The 18,830-nt window shown below is 44.3% G+C and overlaps 2 protein-coding genes across 2 annotated transcripts; one reads left to right on the forward strand and one right to left on the reverse strand.

Annotated features, from left to right (window-relative positions):
* Nucleotides 1-187: 187 nt before the first annotated feature.
* Nucleotides 188-12,881, forward strand: LOC139392521 (inter-alpha-trypsin inhibitor heavy chain H2-like). Its single transcript, XM_071140566.1, has 20 exons — nt 188-718; nt 996-1,025; nt 1,604-1,642; nt 2,597-2,769; nt 2,890-2,994; nt 3,220-3,382; nt 3,609-3,845; nt 3,963-4,079; nt 4,299-4,467; nt 4,670-4,795; nt 4,976-5,157; nt 5,377-5,562; nt 8,306-8,445; nt 8,617-8,789; nt 8,986-9,120; nt 11,147-11,260; nt 11,344-11,551; nt 11,702-11,874; nt 12,030-12,141; nt 12,358-12,881. Exons 1-20 carry the CDS (start codon nt 626-628, stop codon nt 12,506-12,508), a joined length of 2,826 nt encoding a protein of 941 aa, XP_070996667.1. The 5' UTR covers nt 188-625; the 3' UTR covers nt 12,509-12,881.
* A 64-nt stretch (nt 12,882-12,945) lies between these two features.
* Nucleotides 12,946-18,799, reverse strand: LOC139392522 (DNA/RNA-binding protein KIN17-like). The gene is made up of 12 exons (XM_071140567.1): nt 18,574-18,799; nt 18,189-18,283; nt 17,970-18,013; nt 17,726-17,848; nt 17,445-17,629; nt 16,061-16,109; nt 15,891-15,948; nt 15,651-15,768; nt 15,420-15,539; nt 13,608-13,707; nt 13,365-13,465; nt 12,946-13,221 (listed from the first exon to the last, which is right to left on the reverse strand). The coding sequence occupies exons 1-12, from the start codon at nt 18,685-18,687 to the stop codon at nt 13,159-13,161; spliced, it is 1,170 nt and encodes a 389-aa protein (XP_070996668.1). The 5' UTR covers nt 18,688-18,799; the 3' UTR covers nt 12,946-13,158.
* Nucleotides 18,800-18,830: the final 31 nt, after the last annotated feature.

An 18,830-nucleotide genomic window follows, 5' to 3' on the forward strand; every position in this document is an offset into this window, starting at 1 on the left:
TTGTTTTTTAGTGGATTATTCCTTTAATGCAGTGCACACCCAGCATGGTGCCAAAGGTCAATTTGTTCCCTCTATTTCTGTTTTTGTTCTATTGTTATTGCACAGCAAAAATGGAATTGACGTGACCTCACAGTGATTGCCATGCAAAATGGCCAAATATGGCGCCAAATGTAATGTTTGAACCCTGTCTAAAGTCCAAACGTTAGCTCCACTGCCACGTGGCCAATCCACCGGTACTATTATGATCACATAGAGAGAGGAAACAACTGCTACAGCATGCCAGCGTTTAAATCTGTACATACCAGCATTGGAAACCCAGTTCTGATTGTCTGGGCGTGTTGCAGAGTTTAGACCTACATAAATCAACGAGAAATCCAGCCGTAAACCGAACCTGTATGATCCCAAATATGCTGTGTTTACCCTCCTACACGGCAGGTCAAGTTTCAAAGTTTCCCTCTCCGGGTTACGTGAAACACAACAAATATTGACTGGGGCCAAGCGTCTATCAGCACTCGGTGGATTTTTAACCCTTATTTTTGGGATCTCTCTGCTGCCTCTTGGGTCCCGGCTGAAGGACTATATCTGGGAGTGTTAAACCTCAGGCAACACATACAGGCCTGGAACCATGAGACGCCTGGCTCTCCTCCTAGGCCTGCTGGCCCTACACCAGACCCACTGCTTTGAGTTTGTGGTCGAGGGCGAGTGGGAGACGGAAACGGTGAGTTCATATTTTTCGATATCAACTGTTATACGACAACGAGATTGTTTTATAGATGTGTCTTAATTGCCTGAATGCTGATGGTCCCCAGGGAGAGTAGCTGCAGCTAATGGGGAGCCTTAAATATACAAATGTGTGTAGAAACAGCGTTCTCTCTGTCAAATTTGTTTTTTGATAACGTTCCTTTAACAGAACTATATTTTATGCGACGTTCATGTGACTGATTAATGCACAACTTTTATTCTCTGTTTTACAAACGGCCCTTTTGTTCTACCAGTCATTAGAGAAACAACATGGACGATTTAAGGTGAGATGAAACTCTTATTTTCTTTTTTCCCAAACAATTTGTCTGAATTAATGTTATATAATGTCATAGTTTGCTATTCACAATCGTTAATAATCTTCTTATATTCAACATGCCATTGATTCAATAATGCAACATATTATGAGGGAAATGATCCTGTCTTGAGGTGGGTTTTTGTTTTTGCCCAGTTACAGAAATAGAATACCATCAACATGTAAAAGCAAGCAGTCTGATTCATTGACCTCTGAACTATTGATAAAGGGGTTATGTAGAGGTCAATGGATTGAACCCAATGACAGTCCTATAAGGCTTACTGACAATTCCAAATTTTTATTTAGAATGTCTATAGAATTGTTATGCCATGACCACCTACCTATAGTTACTGTTACATATGAAACTTTTCTTTCTGAGTGCAGTATGGGACAGTACAGATACTTCTGCATCTGCATTGCTTGCTATTTGGGGTTTTAGAATGGGTTTCTGTAAAGCACTTTGTGACAACTGCTGATGTAAAAAGAGATTTATAAAATACATTAGCTTGATTGATTGGTACAGAGCTGATTGTTTCTGTGTGTATCCAGAGGGCGATATTGACCAGTGAGGAGCAAGAAGACTTTGAGGTAGGTTTCTCTCTCTGGTCTCTGCTTGATGTTCGACCCCTCTGTCCAATGTGGCAGAGTTTAGTCCTCTTATCTACTAATCAATGGTCCTGTTTGAAGAGAATCCGCTGACAGACAGGTTATTGACTTCACTCTGCAGTTGCTACATCCATTTAACGTTTCTGTGGTAAAATGTGTCATTTTCTTTCTCAGAATTCTCAGCCTGTTATACACTGACTACACCAAACATTAGGAACACCTTCCTAATATTGAGGTTCCCCTTTGCCCTCGGGAACAGACTCAATTCATTGTGGCATGGACTCTACAAGGTGTCGAAAGCATTCCACAGGGATGCTGGCCCATGTTGACTCCAATGGTTCCCACGGTGGTGTGTCAATTTGCCTGGATGTCCTTTGGGTGGTGGACCATTCTTGATACACACAGGAAACTGTTGAGTTTTAAAAACCCAGCAGCGTTGCAGTTCTTGACACATACCGCTGCGCCTGGCATCTACTACCATACTCCGTTCAAAGGCACTTAAATATTTTGCTTTGTCCGTTCACCCTCTGAATGGCACACATACACAATCCATATCTCCATTGTCTCAAGGCTTAAAAATCCTTTAACCTCCCCTTCATCTACACTGAGTGTAATGTATTTAACAAGTAACATCAATAAGGATTTCACCTGGATTCACCTGGTCAGTCTGTGTCATGGAAAGAGCAGGTGTTCTTAAGGTTATTTATACTCAGTGTATAAGTAGATACTCCAAAGAAACATGTTTCCTATTCATTTTTCAGTCAGATATTCAGATTTGTAGATGGGAAAAAGAAGTGTCCCTAAACCACTTGTTTTATGTGGTTTAGATGTAAAGTTGTAGAGAGCTTGACTCACAATTCCTATGCAACGGCACTCGTCCCTAGTCGATGACATCACAGCCAAAGTCAGTCTCACGTTCTCCACCTCCCTATGTAGGCCATCCGGGGTGATGACATCACGGTTAAGAGCTACAGGGTGGAGAGCCGCATCACGTCGCGGTTCTGCCACACCACGGTCAAGAGCTCTGTGGTCAACTCTGGTCCAAATGCCCAGAGCATTGGCTTCAACGTCCAGATCCCCAAACGAGCCTTCATCACCAACTTCACCATGTGAGCAACCGTCTCAATCAGAATAAAAAGCACAATCTCAAATTTCAATCACAATCACACTGAAATACAATCCTCGACTTAATGGACAGAGCTGTGGACTATGTTGTGTGTTGTTTTTAGGAATGTGAATGGGATCATGTTTGTGGGCTCAGTGAAGGAGAAGACTGTGGCTAGGAACCTCTACGCTCAGGCTAGAGCCAGAGGGAAGGCCGCAGGCCTCGTCAGGTACCGTACAGCCCACAATGCACCATGGCCATGGTATTTAGTGTAGCTATACTGAAGAATGACATCTTGGACAATACAGGGAAATGGGTTCCCACCCATTTTTTGACCGTTATGAATCCTATGCCATTCATAATGGTCTATGCCGTGTATAACAGACATTGTTGTTGCATAAGACATTTCTAGTGTCCTGTGACTGACTATAGAGCTGGTAATCCTACACCACAGGGCTAACTCCCAGGACATGGAGACCTTTAAGACGGAGGTCCACGTACCTCCCGGCAGTAAGATAGAGTTTGAGTTGCACTACCAGGAAATGATGCAGAGGAAGCTGGGCTTCTATGAACACTCACTATACCTGCAGCCTGGACGCCTGGTGCCCCAGTTCCAGGTGAGAGAGCTTACCTGTGTGTGTGTGTGTGTGTGTGTGTGTGTGTGTGTGTGTGTGTGTGTGTGTGTGTGTGTGTGTGTGTGTGTGTATGTGTGTATGTGTGTGTGTGTGTGTGTGTGTGTGTGTGTGTGTGTGTGCGTGCCTGTGTGTGGTATTTAACGACTGTATTTGATAGGTCAGTGCCTCTGTGTCAGCATATTTGGGCCTTCTCCCTGTCTCTCTGCAGGTGGATGTGTATATCTATGAGCCCAACGGCATCGCCTCTGTGGAGACACCGAACACCTTGGGAGAGCATTTCAGCGGCATGGCCAAACTCACCTCCTCGAAGGACAAGGCTCACGTGGTGTTCAAGCCCTCGCTCCAGCAGCAGAGGAAGTGCGAGAACTGCACCACCAGCGCTATCGATGGCATCTTTACCGTCAAATACGACGTCCTGAGAGACAGCAATGCCGGGGAACTACATGTGGGTACACACACTGACAGAAACACATGTAGTAACACAGTCTTTGTGTCACTTTACTTTGTAACAGAAATGTAATACAGGAAGTATTGGTCACTGTTATTTCAATGTTTCTACTAGGTTTCTGACGGGCATTTTGTGCATTTCTTCGCCCCGGCCAATCTCTCCCCCCTCCCGAAAAACATTGTGTTCGTCATTGACGTCAGTGGATCTATGTGGGGAGTCAAGATGAAGCAGGTGTGTGACGTAACCATAGAAAAACTCACAGGGGTCAATCTGTGCCCCATCAGTCGTACATCTCTCATCAGTCGTACATCACAACCGGCAGGGCCTGCCTGACAAATGCAACACCGCCCTTGTGTGGGTATTCTGTGAAACTGCACTAAAATGACTGTCCAATCTCATTTATGACTTTATCGCTCTCTCTTGCTCTATAACTCTCTCTCTCTCTCTCAGACTGTGGAGGCTATGCAGACCATATTGGATGACCTGACCATGGATGACTACTTCAGCATTGTTGACTTCAACCACAATGTGCGCTGCTGGAGTGAGGAGCTGGTTCCAGGCAGCACCATACAGGTGGCTGAGGCCAAGAAATACATCCAGAACATCAAACCCAATGGAGGTGAGAGAGAAGGGAGGGATGAAAGAAAGAGAGTGATAGAGAAAGAGAGAGATGTGGAGGATTATAAGGAAGTAGGAGGTTGCATGGATTTAAGTCATGGGGAGAGACAGAGGAAAGAGGATGAGAGGACAGAGTGGTGGATAACGAAAGGTTGTCTGGATGTGTATCTGATTGGCTCTCACTGCTCTTTGACCCGATCCAGGCACCAATATCAACGAGGCATTGATGAGGGCGGTGCAGATGCTGGTGAAGGCGTCCAATCAGGGCATGATCGACCCACGCTCTGTCTCCATGATCATGCTGGTGTCTGATGGAGACCCCACTGTCGGTGAGACATCACACCGCTGCTGATCCCAAAACTGACACGGACTGACTTTTCATCACCCACCTCATACCACTTCACCCCCCTTCATTTTCCCCCTCACGCCCCATCTAATAACCTCTAGTGGTGTACTGCCCTTCATACTGTTATGCTACTGTCATCCACCATCTCTCCCTCTCTCTGTAGGAGAGATCAAGCTCAGCGCCATCCAGAAGAATGTGAAGAAGGTCATGAGGGAGGAGTTCTCTCTCTTCTCATTGGGCATCGGCTTCGATGTTGACTACGACTTCCTGGAACGCATCGCCATGGAGAATAGGGGCGTGGCCCAGAGGATCTACACCAGCCACGACGCCTCAGATCAGATACGGGTACGACAGACCTCTGTCCCTAAAACTCCCATTCATCCTTCTCTCCCTAATCCTGCATATAGTTGCATCACTACTCCTCCTCCTTCCCTTCCCTCTGTTCATCCCCCTTTGTATGACTACCTCTCCTCTGAATTCTCCTCCTATTCTTGTGTAAACACTCTATCTTCACTGCCTCTCTCACCACCATCTCTGACCTCCCTCCTCCGTTCTCCCCTCCAGCGGTTCTACAGCCAGGTCTCGTCTCCCCTCCTGAGGAAGATCACGGTTCAGTTCCCAGAGGACTCTGTCTCTGACGTCACCCAGAACCACTTTGACAAGTACTTCAGTGGCTCAGAGCTGGTGGTGGCTGGGAAGGTGCTGCCCTCTGAGTCTACTACTCTTAACAGCTTCACCACCGCATTCGCTGTGAGTCATACATACACATGCACGCATGCACACTCATACACACAGTGGTGGAAGATGTACCTAAAAGTCATACTCGCACTGAGCTAAAGGGTAGAGCTGCCGCTTTCAAGGTGCAGGACTCTAACACGGAAGCTTACAAGAAATCCCGCTATGCCCTGCGACGAACCATCAAACAGGCAAAGCATCAATACAGGACTAAGATTGAATCGTACTATACCAGCTCCGACGCTCGTCGGATGTGGCAGGGCTTGCAAACTATTACAGACTACAAAGGGAAGCACAGCCGCGAGCTGCCCAGTGACACGAGCCTACCAGACGAGCTAAATCACTTCTATGTTCACTTCGAGGCAAGCAACACTGAGGCATGCATGAGAGCATCAGCTGTTCCGGACGACTGTGTGATCACGCTCTCCGTAGCCAACGTGAGTAAGACCTTTAAACAGGTCAACATACACAAGGCTGCGGGGCCAGACGGATTACCAGGACGTGTGCTCCGGGCATGTGCTGACCAACTGGCAGGTGTCTTCAATTACATTTTCAACATGTCCCTGATTGAGTCTGTAATATCAACATGCTTCAAGCAGACCACCATAGTCCCTGTGCCCAAGAACACAAAGGCAACCTGCCTAAATGACTACAGACCTGTAGTAGCACTCGCGTCCGTAGCCATGAAGTGCTTTGAAAGGCTGGTAATGGCTCACATCAACACCATTATCCCAGAAACCCTAGACCCTCTCCAATTTGCATACCGCCCAAACAGATCCATAGATGATGCAATCTCTATTGCGCTCCACACTGCCCTTTCCCATCTGGACAAAAGGAACACTTATGTGAGAATGCTGTTCATTGACTACAGCTCAGCGTTCAACACCATAGTACCCTCAAAGCTCATCACCAAGCTATGGATCCTGGGACTAAACACCTCCCTATGCAATTGGATCCTGGACTTCCTGACAGGCCGCCCCCAGGTGGTGAGGATAGGTAGCTCAGTCCCTCTTCTGTACTCCCTGTTCACCCACGATTGCATGGCCAGGCACAACTCCAACACCATCATTAAGTTTGCTGACGACACAACAGTGGTAGGCCTGATCACCGACAACGACGAGACTGCCTGTAGGGAGGAGGTCAGAGACCTGGCCAGGTGGTGCCAGAATAACAACCCCTCAAAGTCACCAAAACAAAGGAGATTATTGTGGACTACAGGAAAAGGAGCACCAAGCACGTCCCCGTTCTCATCAACAGGGCTGTAGTGGAGCAGGTTGAGAGCTTCAAATTCCTTGGTGTCCACATCAACAACAAACTAGATTGGTCCAAACACACCAAGACAGTCGTGAAGAGGGCACGACAAAGCCTATTCCCCCTCAGGAAAGTAAAAGGATTTGGCATGGGTCCTGAGATCCTCAAATGGTTCTTCAGCTGCAACATCGAGAGCATCCTGACCGGTTGCATCACTGCCTGGTACGGCAATTGCTCGGCCTCCGACCGCAAGGCACTTCAGAGGGTAGTGCGTACGGCCCAGTGCATCACTGGGGCAAAGCTGCCTGCCATCCAGGACCTCTACACCAGGCGGTGTCAGAGGAAGGCCCTAAAAAGACCCCAGCCACCCCAGTCATAGACTGTTCTCTTTACTACCGCATGGCAAGCGGTACCGGAGTGCCAAGTCTAGGACAAAAAGGCTTCTCAACAGTTTTTACCCCCAAGCCACAAGACTCCTGAACAGGTAACCAAATGGTTACCCGGACTATTTGCATTGTGTGCCACCACCCGCCAACCCCTCTTTTTACGCTTCTGCTACTCTCTGTTCATCATATATGCATAGTCACTTTAACGATACCTACATGTACATACCACCTCAATAAGCCTGACTAACAGGTGTCTGTATATAGCCTTGCTACTCTTTTTTCAAATGCCTTTTTACTGTTGTTTTGTTTCTTTACTTTCCTACACACACACATACCTTAGCCTGTAAGTAAGCATTTCACTTTAAGGTCTACACCTGTTTTATGGGAGGGATGGCAGGGTAGCCTAGTGTCGTTCTGCTCCTGAACAGGCAGTTAACCCACGGTTCCTAGGCTGTCATTGAAAATAAGAATTTGTTCTTAACTGACTTGCCTAGGTAAAAAATTAAGAAATATGGCGCATGTGACAAACTTTGATTTGATTGATTTGATACCTTAATAGAAAATGACTCGAGGTAAAGTGAGTCACTCAGTAAAATACTACTGGAGTAAAAGTATTTGGTTTTAAATATACTTAAGTATCAAAAGTAAATGTAATTGCAAAAATATACTTAAGAATCAAAAGTAAAAGGAAATGTATAAATCATTTGAAATTGCTTATATAAACCAAACCAGATAGCCACACTCCAACAATCAGACATAATTAACAAACAAAACATTTGTGTTTAGTGAGTCCTCCAGATAAGACGCAGTAAGGATGACCAAGGATGTTCTCTTGATAAGTGGGAGAATTTGACATTTTCCTGTCCTGCAAAGCATCCAAAATGTAAAAAGTACTTTTTGGTGTCAGGGAAAATGTATGGAGTAAAAAGTACATACTTTTATTTAGGAACATAGTGAAGTAAATGTAAAAGTTGTTAAAAATATAAATAGTAAAGTAAATACAGATACCGCAAAAAACCTACTTAAGTAGTACTTTCAAAAAGTTTTACTTAAGTACTTTACACCACTGCATACACACTCACCTGTGTCCTACCCTCTCTCTGTCCCCCTCTTCTTCCCAGGATCGTCTGGACCTGTCCCTACAGACTGAAGCCGACTACCTGGAGCTAGACGCTGCGCTGGCCCAGCAGCAGCATGCCTTCACTGGCTTCGCCAGACAGATGTGGGCCTACATCACTGTCAACCAGCTACTGGCCGAGAGGTGAGAGAGAGGGACAAAGGGAGAGAGAGAGTTAAACACATCGTTATTTTCAATCTAAGGAGTGAATAAAAAGATTGTGCTATAAATAGCCAGCACTTTGACCCAGACTATAGAGCATGAATAAACATACGGAGTAACGTTTTGTGAATGTTATATCCCTGTTCCCTGCAGGTCCCTGGCCCCCACTGCTGGTAAGAAGAGGAAGATCACACAGAGGATCCTGAACCTGGCTGTGGAGCACCAGTTTGTCACGCCCCTCACTGCCCTACTGGTGGAGAGTGAGGAGGCCAAGGAGAGGCTGCTCGCTGACTCCCCTAGGGACCCCAAACAGGGCTGCTGTGCAGGTGCCTGATCAAAATCACCTGAGTCCCCCCTTCTTTGGGCTTGTAAATGTACATGAGTACAAGAGAGTGAATGAAGCTATCCCAAACTCGTTGTGTGTGTGTGTGTGTGTGTGTGTGTGTGTGCGTGCGTGCGTGCGTGTGTGCGTGTGTGCGTGTGTGTGTGTGTGTGTGTGTGTGTGTGTGTGTGTGTGTGTAGGAGGATCTGGTATGGCTGGTCCCGGACAAAGGACTCCAATGCAGATAGTTCACAGCCTCCCCCCCTGGGTCCGGATGACCACACCTGCCCCCCCTAGCCACGCCGAGAGGCCCCTACCAGATCACATCACCATAGGTGACAATTACAACACACAAACACCTCTATACACATCTGTGCTACAGTATAATACTTCTCTACCTCTCCATATCACCATACATAATAAACACACATACACTGTGTTTTAAAGGGGCAGTGTGGACAAAAACGTGAATATCCTGTGTTTTATATTTCCACACTATGAGGTTGGAATAATGCTGTCCAATTGTGAATATTATGATAATGCACTGTTAGTGAAAGAGCTATTTGAAAAGTCTGCCTGAAATTTCAGCTTGTTTTGCTGGGTGGGGTTTTTGGACTGCCTGGTGACATCACCAGGCGATATAAGTTAATAGACCAATAACAAAGAGAGTTTGCACTCCTCTCTGCCTATAACAGCTACTTTTCAGGTTACACATCCCTCCCATTAGGCCCCTCTCTCAGACCACTCCCAGACAGTCCTAGCTAAATTCCTGCTTGAGAAATTGCATTTTGCTAAGAAGCATTTTTTTTAACTTCAGTGTTGTGATGCAAAGATTCTAGAAAAGTGCATAGCACTTAGAATTTAAAAGTTATTGTCGGATATTTATCATCCTAATCAGACAGGTTTTTTATGGACGATACATTGGAGATAATATAAGACAAGTACTGGAAACTGGAAACAATAAAACACTACGAAAAATCTGGGAAACGATGCCCGCTATTCATACCTGACTTTGAAAAGGCTTTTAACAAAGTACGACTGGAATTTATATATAAATGCGTGGAATATTTCAATTTTCAACCCTAGGTGTAAAATAGTCAATAATGTCTAATTCTCAGAAAGTTTTAAACTGTCAAGAGGAGTAAAACAATGGCCATCGAAATGTTAGATATTAAAATCAGATCCAGCAATAATATCAAGGGCCTAGAAATCCAGGGCTTAAAAACAAAGGTGTCATTGTACACTGATGATTCATGCTTTCTTTTAAATCCACAGTTTGGATCCCTCCACAGCCACAAAGATGATCTAGATACTTGTGTTAACCTCTCTGGATTACAACCAAATGATGATGTGTACCATATTATGCATTGGATCACAAAAAATACAACTTTTACATTAGCGTGTAATTTACCAATAAAATGGTCTGTTGGTGAAGTGGACATACTTGGTATTCATATCCCGAAAAAAAGCAATGATCTCGTTACAATGCATTTTAATAGAAAGTTAGCAAAATAGATAAGATCTTGATACTGTGGAACCTGTCTATTGTCTATTGTGGAAAAATCACCCTCATTAACTCTAGTCATATCCCAGTTTACCTATTTGCTTATGGCCTTGACTACTGTTTACATAGCAACTTGTTTTTAAAGTTATATGGACAAAGAAGATTCCATTTTATTTGGAACGGCAAGCCAGACCAAATTAAATGGGCCTATTTATATAAATAATATGAATTCGGAGGACAATAATGATTAAATATTAGACCTCTCAATAAAGGCTTCAGTCATTCAAAAGTTGTACTTAAATCCAAACTGGTTCTCTATCAGATTAGTAAGGATGTCTTACCTCATTTTGGCTAAAGAAAATTGCGATAAATAAAAAAGTATACCAGTTTCATTTTAGGACCCAAAAAATGACAGCTGTGCCATATAGATTTGCAAAATAGTTGGGAAGAGATTTTCGATGTATTGATTCCATGGCACATGGTTTATGAACTGGTACAGAAAACAACGCTGGATTCAAAACTTTGAGTTTTTCAATTTAAATAGAATGTTATACATATTATACAACTATCCCAGTAGTGCAGATTTTGCTGCTAAGAGACAGAATCATTAGATATTTTGTTTTGGTACTGTCCACATGTAACTATTTTTGTTTCTTTTTGACCATTTTAATTGAAAACAATCACAGTAAGTTACTTAATTGTTCCCAGAAATCATTTCAAATTGAGATAAAAACAGCTGCATTGGGCCATCAATATCACCTACCTCCCTACCTGGCAATTTTGCAGTGGGTAATACTCTCATGTCCATTGTGTCACCATAGTAACGGTTGTCTGTCTGTGTGTTTTCTGTGTGACAGTGGAAAACGACCCTCACTTCATCGTCCACCTGCCTAAAAACAACATGGACGTCTGCTTCAACATCGACTCAGAGCCTGGACACATCCTCAATCTGGTGTCAGACCCCGGTGCAGGTAAGTGTGTGTGTGGTTGCAAAAATGTGTGTGTCTGTGCTTGTGTCCTCTTAACTCTATCCTCCACCCTCGTTGTCCTCTAGGTGTGGTGGTGAATGGCCAGCTGGTTGGCTCTAAGAGGGTGGAGGAGAAGGAGAAGGAGAAGGTGAACACGTACTTTGGCACCATATCAGTGTTCTACCAGCCTGACGGCATCAGGGTGTCAGTCACCACCGACCGTATCGACCTGACTGACGGCAGGAACAACCACTCCTTCACCTGGGGAGCCACGGCCGACATTACCCAGGACAGGTAGGAACATGCACGCCCGCACACATAGACACACACGAACCGCTGGTCAGGCACCATCAGCCTGTTTTACTATGGCAAGGTAAAAAACTACATTTCAAACGGACACGGTTTCCTGTTTGAACCACATGCTATGATCCCTGTGTGTTTCAGGGTGAAGGTTTCCATAGTGAAGGACTCCAAGGTGATGGTGACGGTGGATGACAAGATCACTGTGATGGTGCTGCTACATCGTGTGTGGAAGAAACACCCAACCCACGTGGACTTCCTGGGCCTCTATATCCCCAACAACAACCAGTACTCCTCTCAGGCCCACGGCCTTATAGGTAGGTCACCAAGAATACAATAATGCTATAAGCTAATTGCATGAGTTGACAAGATACCCTACATCACCCTTATAGTGAATCCTGCAACAGTATCCCTATATTCAATTACAGCCTACTTCACTAGGTTTCACTGACCTGTGTGTGTGTGTGTGTAGGTCAGTTTGGCCAGGAGCCAGAGGTGAGGGTGTTTAACCTGCACCAGGGAGCTGACCCTCTGAAGAAGGAGGCCACCATGGAGGTGAAGGGCAACAAGCTGGTCGTCACCAGGTAAGAACACACACTCTCTTATGCACATCCCTGCTGCCAGGTAAACCACACACACCACTATAGGAATAACATCAGCATGTCACACATACTCAAGTCAGTAAACTTCATCTCTGTTGAGGCAATCCTTCCACCATATCACAGTGGGACATAGTGCATGTGAGTGCTAACACGACGAGGCTTGTAGACGAGGTTGTAACTAGTCCACGTGTGTGACAGGGGCTGGCAGAAGGACTACAGGCGGGATAAGAAACGCGGATCTGACGTCTTCTGCTGGTTCATCCACAACAGTGGCAAAGGCTTCATCGACGGCCATTATACCAACTACATCGTCCCGCGACTCGACAGCTTCCTGCCGCTCCCGCTCTGAGCGACCAATCGTAAGGCACACGGGGGTACCATGTAACCCAGGCAGCAAGAGACAGGGCATAGTTATAATGGATATCCTAGTCCACAGGTACAGGAGACACACACATTTGCAGCCAATTTGACTAGACACATGTGTTATTACCTGTTTTCATATCACAGCTCTGTCTGACAACTCTCACTCTTTACAACAGGTTATAAAAAAGCAGTATCAGTATGTATAGCTGTGTGAATGTTTCTTTATTTTCATGAAGACTACACTGTCGGCTTTGAACTTTATGTACACACACACAGACTTCTTAACCAGAACATTCCAATGACTGTTGTATTTCTCAGACCTCATCTTACATGGCAAAATACAAATGTTTTTCAATCAATACATAGGTCAATTGTGTTGTACTTCATTCAATAAGTAATATTACAACATTAAAATGTATTTGCAGAGAACCATTTAATAACAATACAAAATAAAAATACAACCCCCCCCCAATCATTACTCGGCTAACTCAGGAAGTGATACCTCCATAGAAAATGCATTCTGGGATATTTACAGAGGGTAACTCTGACACAGTAGAGTCTCTCAGCTGATGGGCCTCTCAGTGGAAGGGTAGGGGCTCTTGGGTTACGCTGTCATGTAACGGAAGTCATGATAGATCAGGCCATTTTGGAGAAATCCTCGTAGGCGATCCCGTCCACCCTCCTCCCTTTCATCCGACCCTGAGGAAGAAAAACACACCCTTGTATGAGAAAATAAGAACCATTCATATCATCCCAAAGCAGTTGCCACACCAAACATCTATTCCAACACCAAACGGTAGAAACTGATGCATGACGAGAGCCATTTTGTGCCTGGTCCTTACCGAGTCAAGTGTGAGGGTGGCACTGAACTTTCTCTCGTCTATGGAGTCCAGTAGGGCCTCTGTGTCTCTGTACACACCGTTCAGAACCAGGACCCGTTTACCTGTGGGACAGATGAGTTAGACTTGATTATTCGATTTGGTAAAATAACAGGCCAGATTACAGATATCAAGTCAAATGTACAGTTTGAAAATGATCAATTTCCTGTGGACATGTGTGTGTAACCATGGCGAGAACTAGGTTACCTGGAGCAGGGATGACCGTCTCCAGGTGACTCTGGTCTAGTTTCAGTTTGTCCCCTGAGTCAATCATCTTCACTACGGCCGTGTATTTATCCTGCACCTCCTACAACACACAACAACTGTTAGCCTAAATACATACAGCTGAATTCAGAAGATTACATACACTTAGGTTGGAGTCATTAAAATTCGTTTTTCAGCCACAGTTTTGGCAAGTCGGTTAGAACATCTACTTTGTGCATGACACAAGTAATTTTTCCAACAATTGTTTACAGACATGTTATTTCACTGTATCACAATTCCAGTGGGTCAGAAGTTTACATACACTAAGTTGACTGTGCCTTTAAAAAGCTTGGAAAATTCCAGAAAATGGTGGCATGGCTTCTTTTAGGCTAATTGACATCATTTCAGTCAATTGGAGGTTTACCTGTGGATGTATTTCAAGGCCTACCTTTAAACTCAGTGCCTCTTTGCTTGACATCATGGGAAAATCAAAAGAAATCAGCCAAGACCTCTAAAAAAAAAATTGTAGGCCTCCACAAGTCTGATTCATCCTTGGGAGGAATTTCCGAACGCCTGAAGGTAGCACGTTCATCTGTACAAACAATAGTACGCAAGTATAAACACCATGAGACCACGCAGCCGTTATACCGCTCAGGAAGGAGACGCATTCTGTCTCCTAGAGATGAACGTACTTTGGTGCGAAAAGTGCAAATCAATCCCAGAACAACAGCAAAGGACCTTGTGAAGATGCTGGAGGAAACCGGTACAAAAGTATCTATATCCCAGTAAAACGAGTCCTATATCGACATAACCTGAAAGGCCACTCAGCAAGGAAGAAGCCACAGCTCCAAGACCGCCATCAAAAAGCCAGACTACGGTTTGCAACTGCACATGGGGACAAAGATCGTACTTCTTGGAGAAATGTCCTCTGGTCTGATGAAACAAAAATAGAACTGTTTGGCAATAATGACCATCATTATGTTTGGAGGAAAAAGGGGGAGACTTGCAAGCCGTAGAACGCCATCCCAACCATGAAGCACGGGGGTGGCAGCATCATGTTGTGGGGGTGCTTTGCTGCAGGAGGATCTGGTGCACTTCACAAAATAGATGGCATCATGAGGAAATAAAATGATGTGGATATATTTAAGCAGCATCTCAAGACATCAGTCAGGAAGATAAAGCTTGGATGCAAAAGGGCCTTCCAAATGGACTATGACCCCAAGCATACTTCCAAAGTTGTGGCAAAATGGCTTAAGGACAACAAAGTCAAGGTATTGGAGTGGCCATCACAAAGCCCTGACCTCAATCCCATAGAGAATTTGTGGGCAGAACTGAAAAAGCATGTGCGAGCAAGGAGGTCTACAAACCCGACTCAGTTACACCAGGTCTTTCAGGAGGAATGGGCCAAAATTCACCCAACTTATTGTGGGAAGCTTGTGGAAGGCTACGCGACACGTTTGACCCAAGTTAAACAATTTAAAGGCAATGCTATCAAAACTAATTGAGTATATGTAAACTTCTGACCCACTAGGAATGTGATGAAAGAAATAAAAGCTGAAAGAAATAATTCTCTCTACTATTATTCTGACATCTCACATTCTTAACTGATCCTAACTGACCTAAAACAGGGATTTTTTACTAGGATTAAATGTCAGGAATTGTGAAAAACTGAGTTTAAATGCATTTGGCTAAGGTGTATGTAAACTTCCGACTTCAACTGTATGATATTCTTCTATTGACTATAAACCTCTTATAAGCTACTAAGAACACAAAACTGGCCCAAATCATCCACCATGTGTGAAACTAATGTGTTACCTTGACGACTCCTTTCTTCTTGTGGTATTTCTCCCCCAGTCTCTTGGTAACAACTTTGATTACGATGCCGGAGTGCAGCCAGTGGTCCGCTCTCACAGACCTCTTCTTCTGCTCCTCCATCTGAACACAACACAGCTCACAAAGGGTTACATACGCACGTGTTTAACACCGAGTTAACTTGACAGTGCATCAAGTCAGAGCTGAGAGGGAGAACTGGAAACACTACCGTACCTCCATGATCTCATCCAGGGCTGACTTTTTCTTCTTCTCTTTGGCTTCTGAGGTGGAGGGCGCATCTTTCCTTTTCCCTGATCCTGCTGCCTTCAGGGCACTGGGACCCAGGGCCACACTAAGGGGAAGAGGTAGACACAGTGTTAATCAGAGTGAAATCCCCACAGTCATTTACTTTTGCTGTTTTGCATTGCCATTGATGACAGTGAGTCATTCTTACTGAGATCCAGGTTACTGTACCTGGCTTTAGATGGGCCATCCGCAGAGGAACAGGAGCCCTTGGCCAGATTGAAGGTAACTGAAATATAATCAAAAATATAACCAGTGAGAGAAGAGCGGGCATAACGGTGTAATCAGCATAATTCCTGACCAAATGCATCATGAGCTATCTACATAAAAAATAAAAATACTTTTCTCTTCTTCACTTTCTCGCTTCAACTCAGTGAAGACTGGTGCTTCCTGAAAAAAAAGAGGGACAGATTGTTATGATTCCATGACATGTCATAGGTAAACAGTATCTTTGCTGAACAGCAGGGATGTGAATTCTGTCAGAGATTACATCTCTGAGCTGTGTGTGCGTGAGAATGATGTATGGTGTGTGTAGGCGCCTGAGCTGAGCCAGAGGGCAGACTGAGCATCTACCACTATCTGATTAGGAGAGGAATTTATGCTTTTTGTCCCCTCACTTTTGAAATCTCATTCACCTACTTATTAATTTGTCATTTTTTTGCTAGTAAAATGTCAATATTTATCTTTAGAAATTAGCTGAAATAGCAAATGAATATAACACAGCTTTGGATTTCACCCCCGTCTCAAAATAGAATGGTTGTGAACATTTGGAACATTACACAGGTGAGCTGGTCTTCTCCCGCTCCGACCACCGGCCTACATTGCGGCTTGCAAAATGTTTATGAAATTACAACTTTAACCTGTTCATGTAAAAATGACAAAAATAACTGATTGTTTAAAGCAAAACCACCAAAACTATTTCTTAAGGTGAACCTGGCAATCGAAAGGCCCCAATCAGAAGTTAGAAAGATGAGAGTTGTGACCACTCCGGTAGCCTATACAACTCGAGTAAAACAACAAGTAAGTAATTTCCTACAGTGGTAACAATGACTCAACAAATTATATTGGTTGTCATCCAACTAATAAAGCCTAAGATTCAGAATTGCGAAAGCCATTTTACATTTTACAATTTGAATGCTGATTGTACCGCACAGATATACCAACAGGTATATAATACCATAATAATACCGTATATAATACCAACAGGCTCTGCAAGCTGCTCTGTGCACAGTTGTTTTTTTTAAACTAGGCAAGTCAGTTAAGAACACATTCTTATTTACAATGACGGCCTAGGAACAGTGTGTTAACTGCCTTGTTCAGGGGCAGAACGACAGCTTGGGGATTCGATCTAGCAACCTTTGGTTTACTGGCCCAATGCTCTAACCACTAGGCTACCTGCCACCCTGTTATCTGACTTGGAGATCAATGACTGTCATATGAATTGACATGCTTAGTTAGATAGGCTACTGGAGGAAAGGACACATACATTCAGTCACAAAAGATTAGAGGTATTTTTGAAAAAACATCAGTGAACTGGGGGTTTGTATAATTTTAAAATAGATTTTATGATGCACTGTATCTTAAACATTTGTACCGGGTGCCGATGCGTATAAGTGAATCATTACATCCCTGGTAAACACAACCCTTGGCCAGTCCCTGTTCAGCAGACACCCGAGTGTAATATGACCTCCTAGTCAGAGGAGGGCAGTAGTGGTACTCCCTCACCTCTGGCTCCCTGCCTCCTTGGCCTCGGCGGACCTGCTCCTCTATGAACTTGGCACTGCGCTCCTGGTCATCAAGGTCCTGCTTCTTCTTCTTCTCCAGCTCCTCCTGCCTCCGGATGGTCTCTGGGTCCCGGTCGATGTACTGGATGTACCAGCCTTTGGGTGTCTCGTCCACCTTACAGAAACCTGGGAGAAGTCATCAGACACAGCAATGTCAGGGATCAGACAGACACAGACAAACACACATAACTTCTGTTCTAAGGGGTATGAGCGTGACAGTACCCTCTTTCCCCAGCCACTTGGTGAATTCAGTGAGAGTCTCCCACTGGGTGGAGTTCATATGGACATGCTCTCGGTCATTGATGTACTCGTTATAGACAATGTTGTTTTGCACTCGCTTGGTTCCTGGAGGGGGGAAGAGAGCGAGAGAGCGATTCAGTCAGGTTGAGGTTTGTCTTACAGTCTCTTTATAAGTAGCTAGTGTAATATTGCATGCACTTATAATATATAGTTTCAGAAGAATTACCAAAGCGTCTTCTGATCAGCTCAATAAAGTCATTCTTGAACTCCCTTGGTGAGAGGAAGAGTGGAGAGAGTAGAAAGCAAATAAGTCCACTGGTGGAACACCTCCCCTGACTCATCATCACACCATTATTGACATGTCATTTTAACATTGTTTTTGGAGACAGTGTTATAGAACACGACATACCAACAGCCAGACCTAAGTAAATGCAGATGGACTCACTGTGAGAAGTTGTCCATGATCTTGTTGGGGTCCTCCGAGGCCAGCAGCAGCTGTCTCTGGTGGGATTCGGACATGCAGTGGCATTTGAAGCCATTCTATGGGCAGAAAGGGAAAGCTAGTTCAACCTAAACTGGCTCTTGTCCCGGGCGTTACCGTTAGTGTGTAGAACCTAACTTCTGACATCCCTGATCAAGCTCTAGAGTTACTTTCCTGAGGACAATACAGTCTATCTAGCTCGCCAACTTACATGGTTAATTTACATTCTGTCCCAACGAGTTGATCGTTTAGGAACGCTTGCAACATTTGGCTTGCACCTACTAGCAAATATTCCAAACGTTACGCTACATGACGTTAGATAGCTAACTTAGCTAGCCATCTTTCTTACCTCGTCTCGACATTGTTTCTGGCACATTTGACAATACCATCGCAATTTTTGAAGACCTTTTGCTTTGATCCTATTCCCGATCGCCTTTGGGCTTAGAAAACCCTCTTTCCCCATGTCAAATAATAATCGTCTACATATAAATTATTTAAATTCGAAATAAGCCTCGAACACGTTCAAACGTTGTTATGCACTTCTCCTTCCTCCTAAAAATCTGCCGCTTCCGTCGGTATTTCGTCATCATTTTACGTGTACTTTGA

This window comes from Oncorhynchus clarkii, chromosome 33, assembly GCF_045791955.1.
Source record: "Oncorhynchus clarkii lewisi isolate Uvic-CL-2024 chromosome 33, UVic_Ocla_1.0, whole genome shotgun sequence".
Taxonomy (NCBI): Eukaryota; Metazoa; Chordata; class Actinopteri; order Salmoniformes; family Salmonidae; genus Oncorhynchus; species Oncorhynchus clarkii.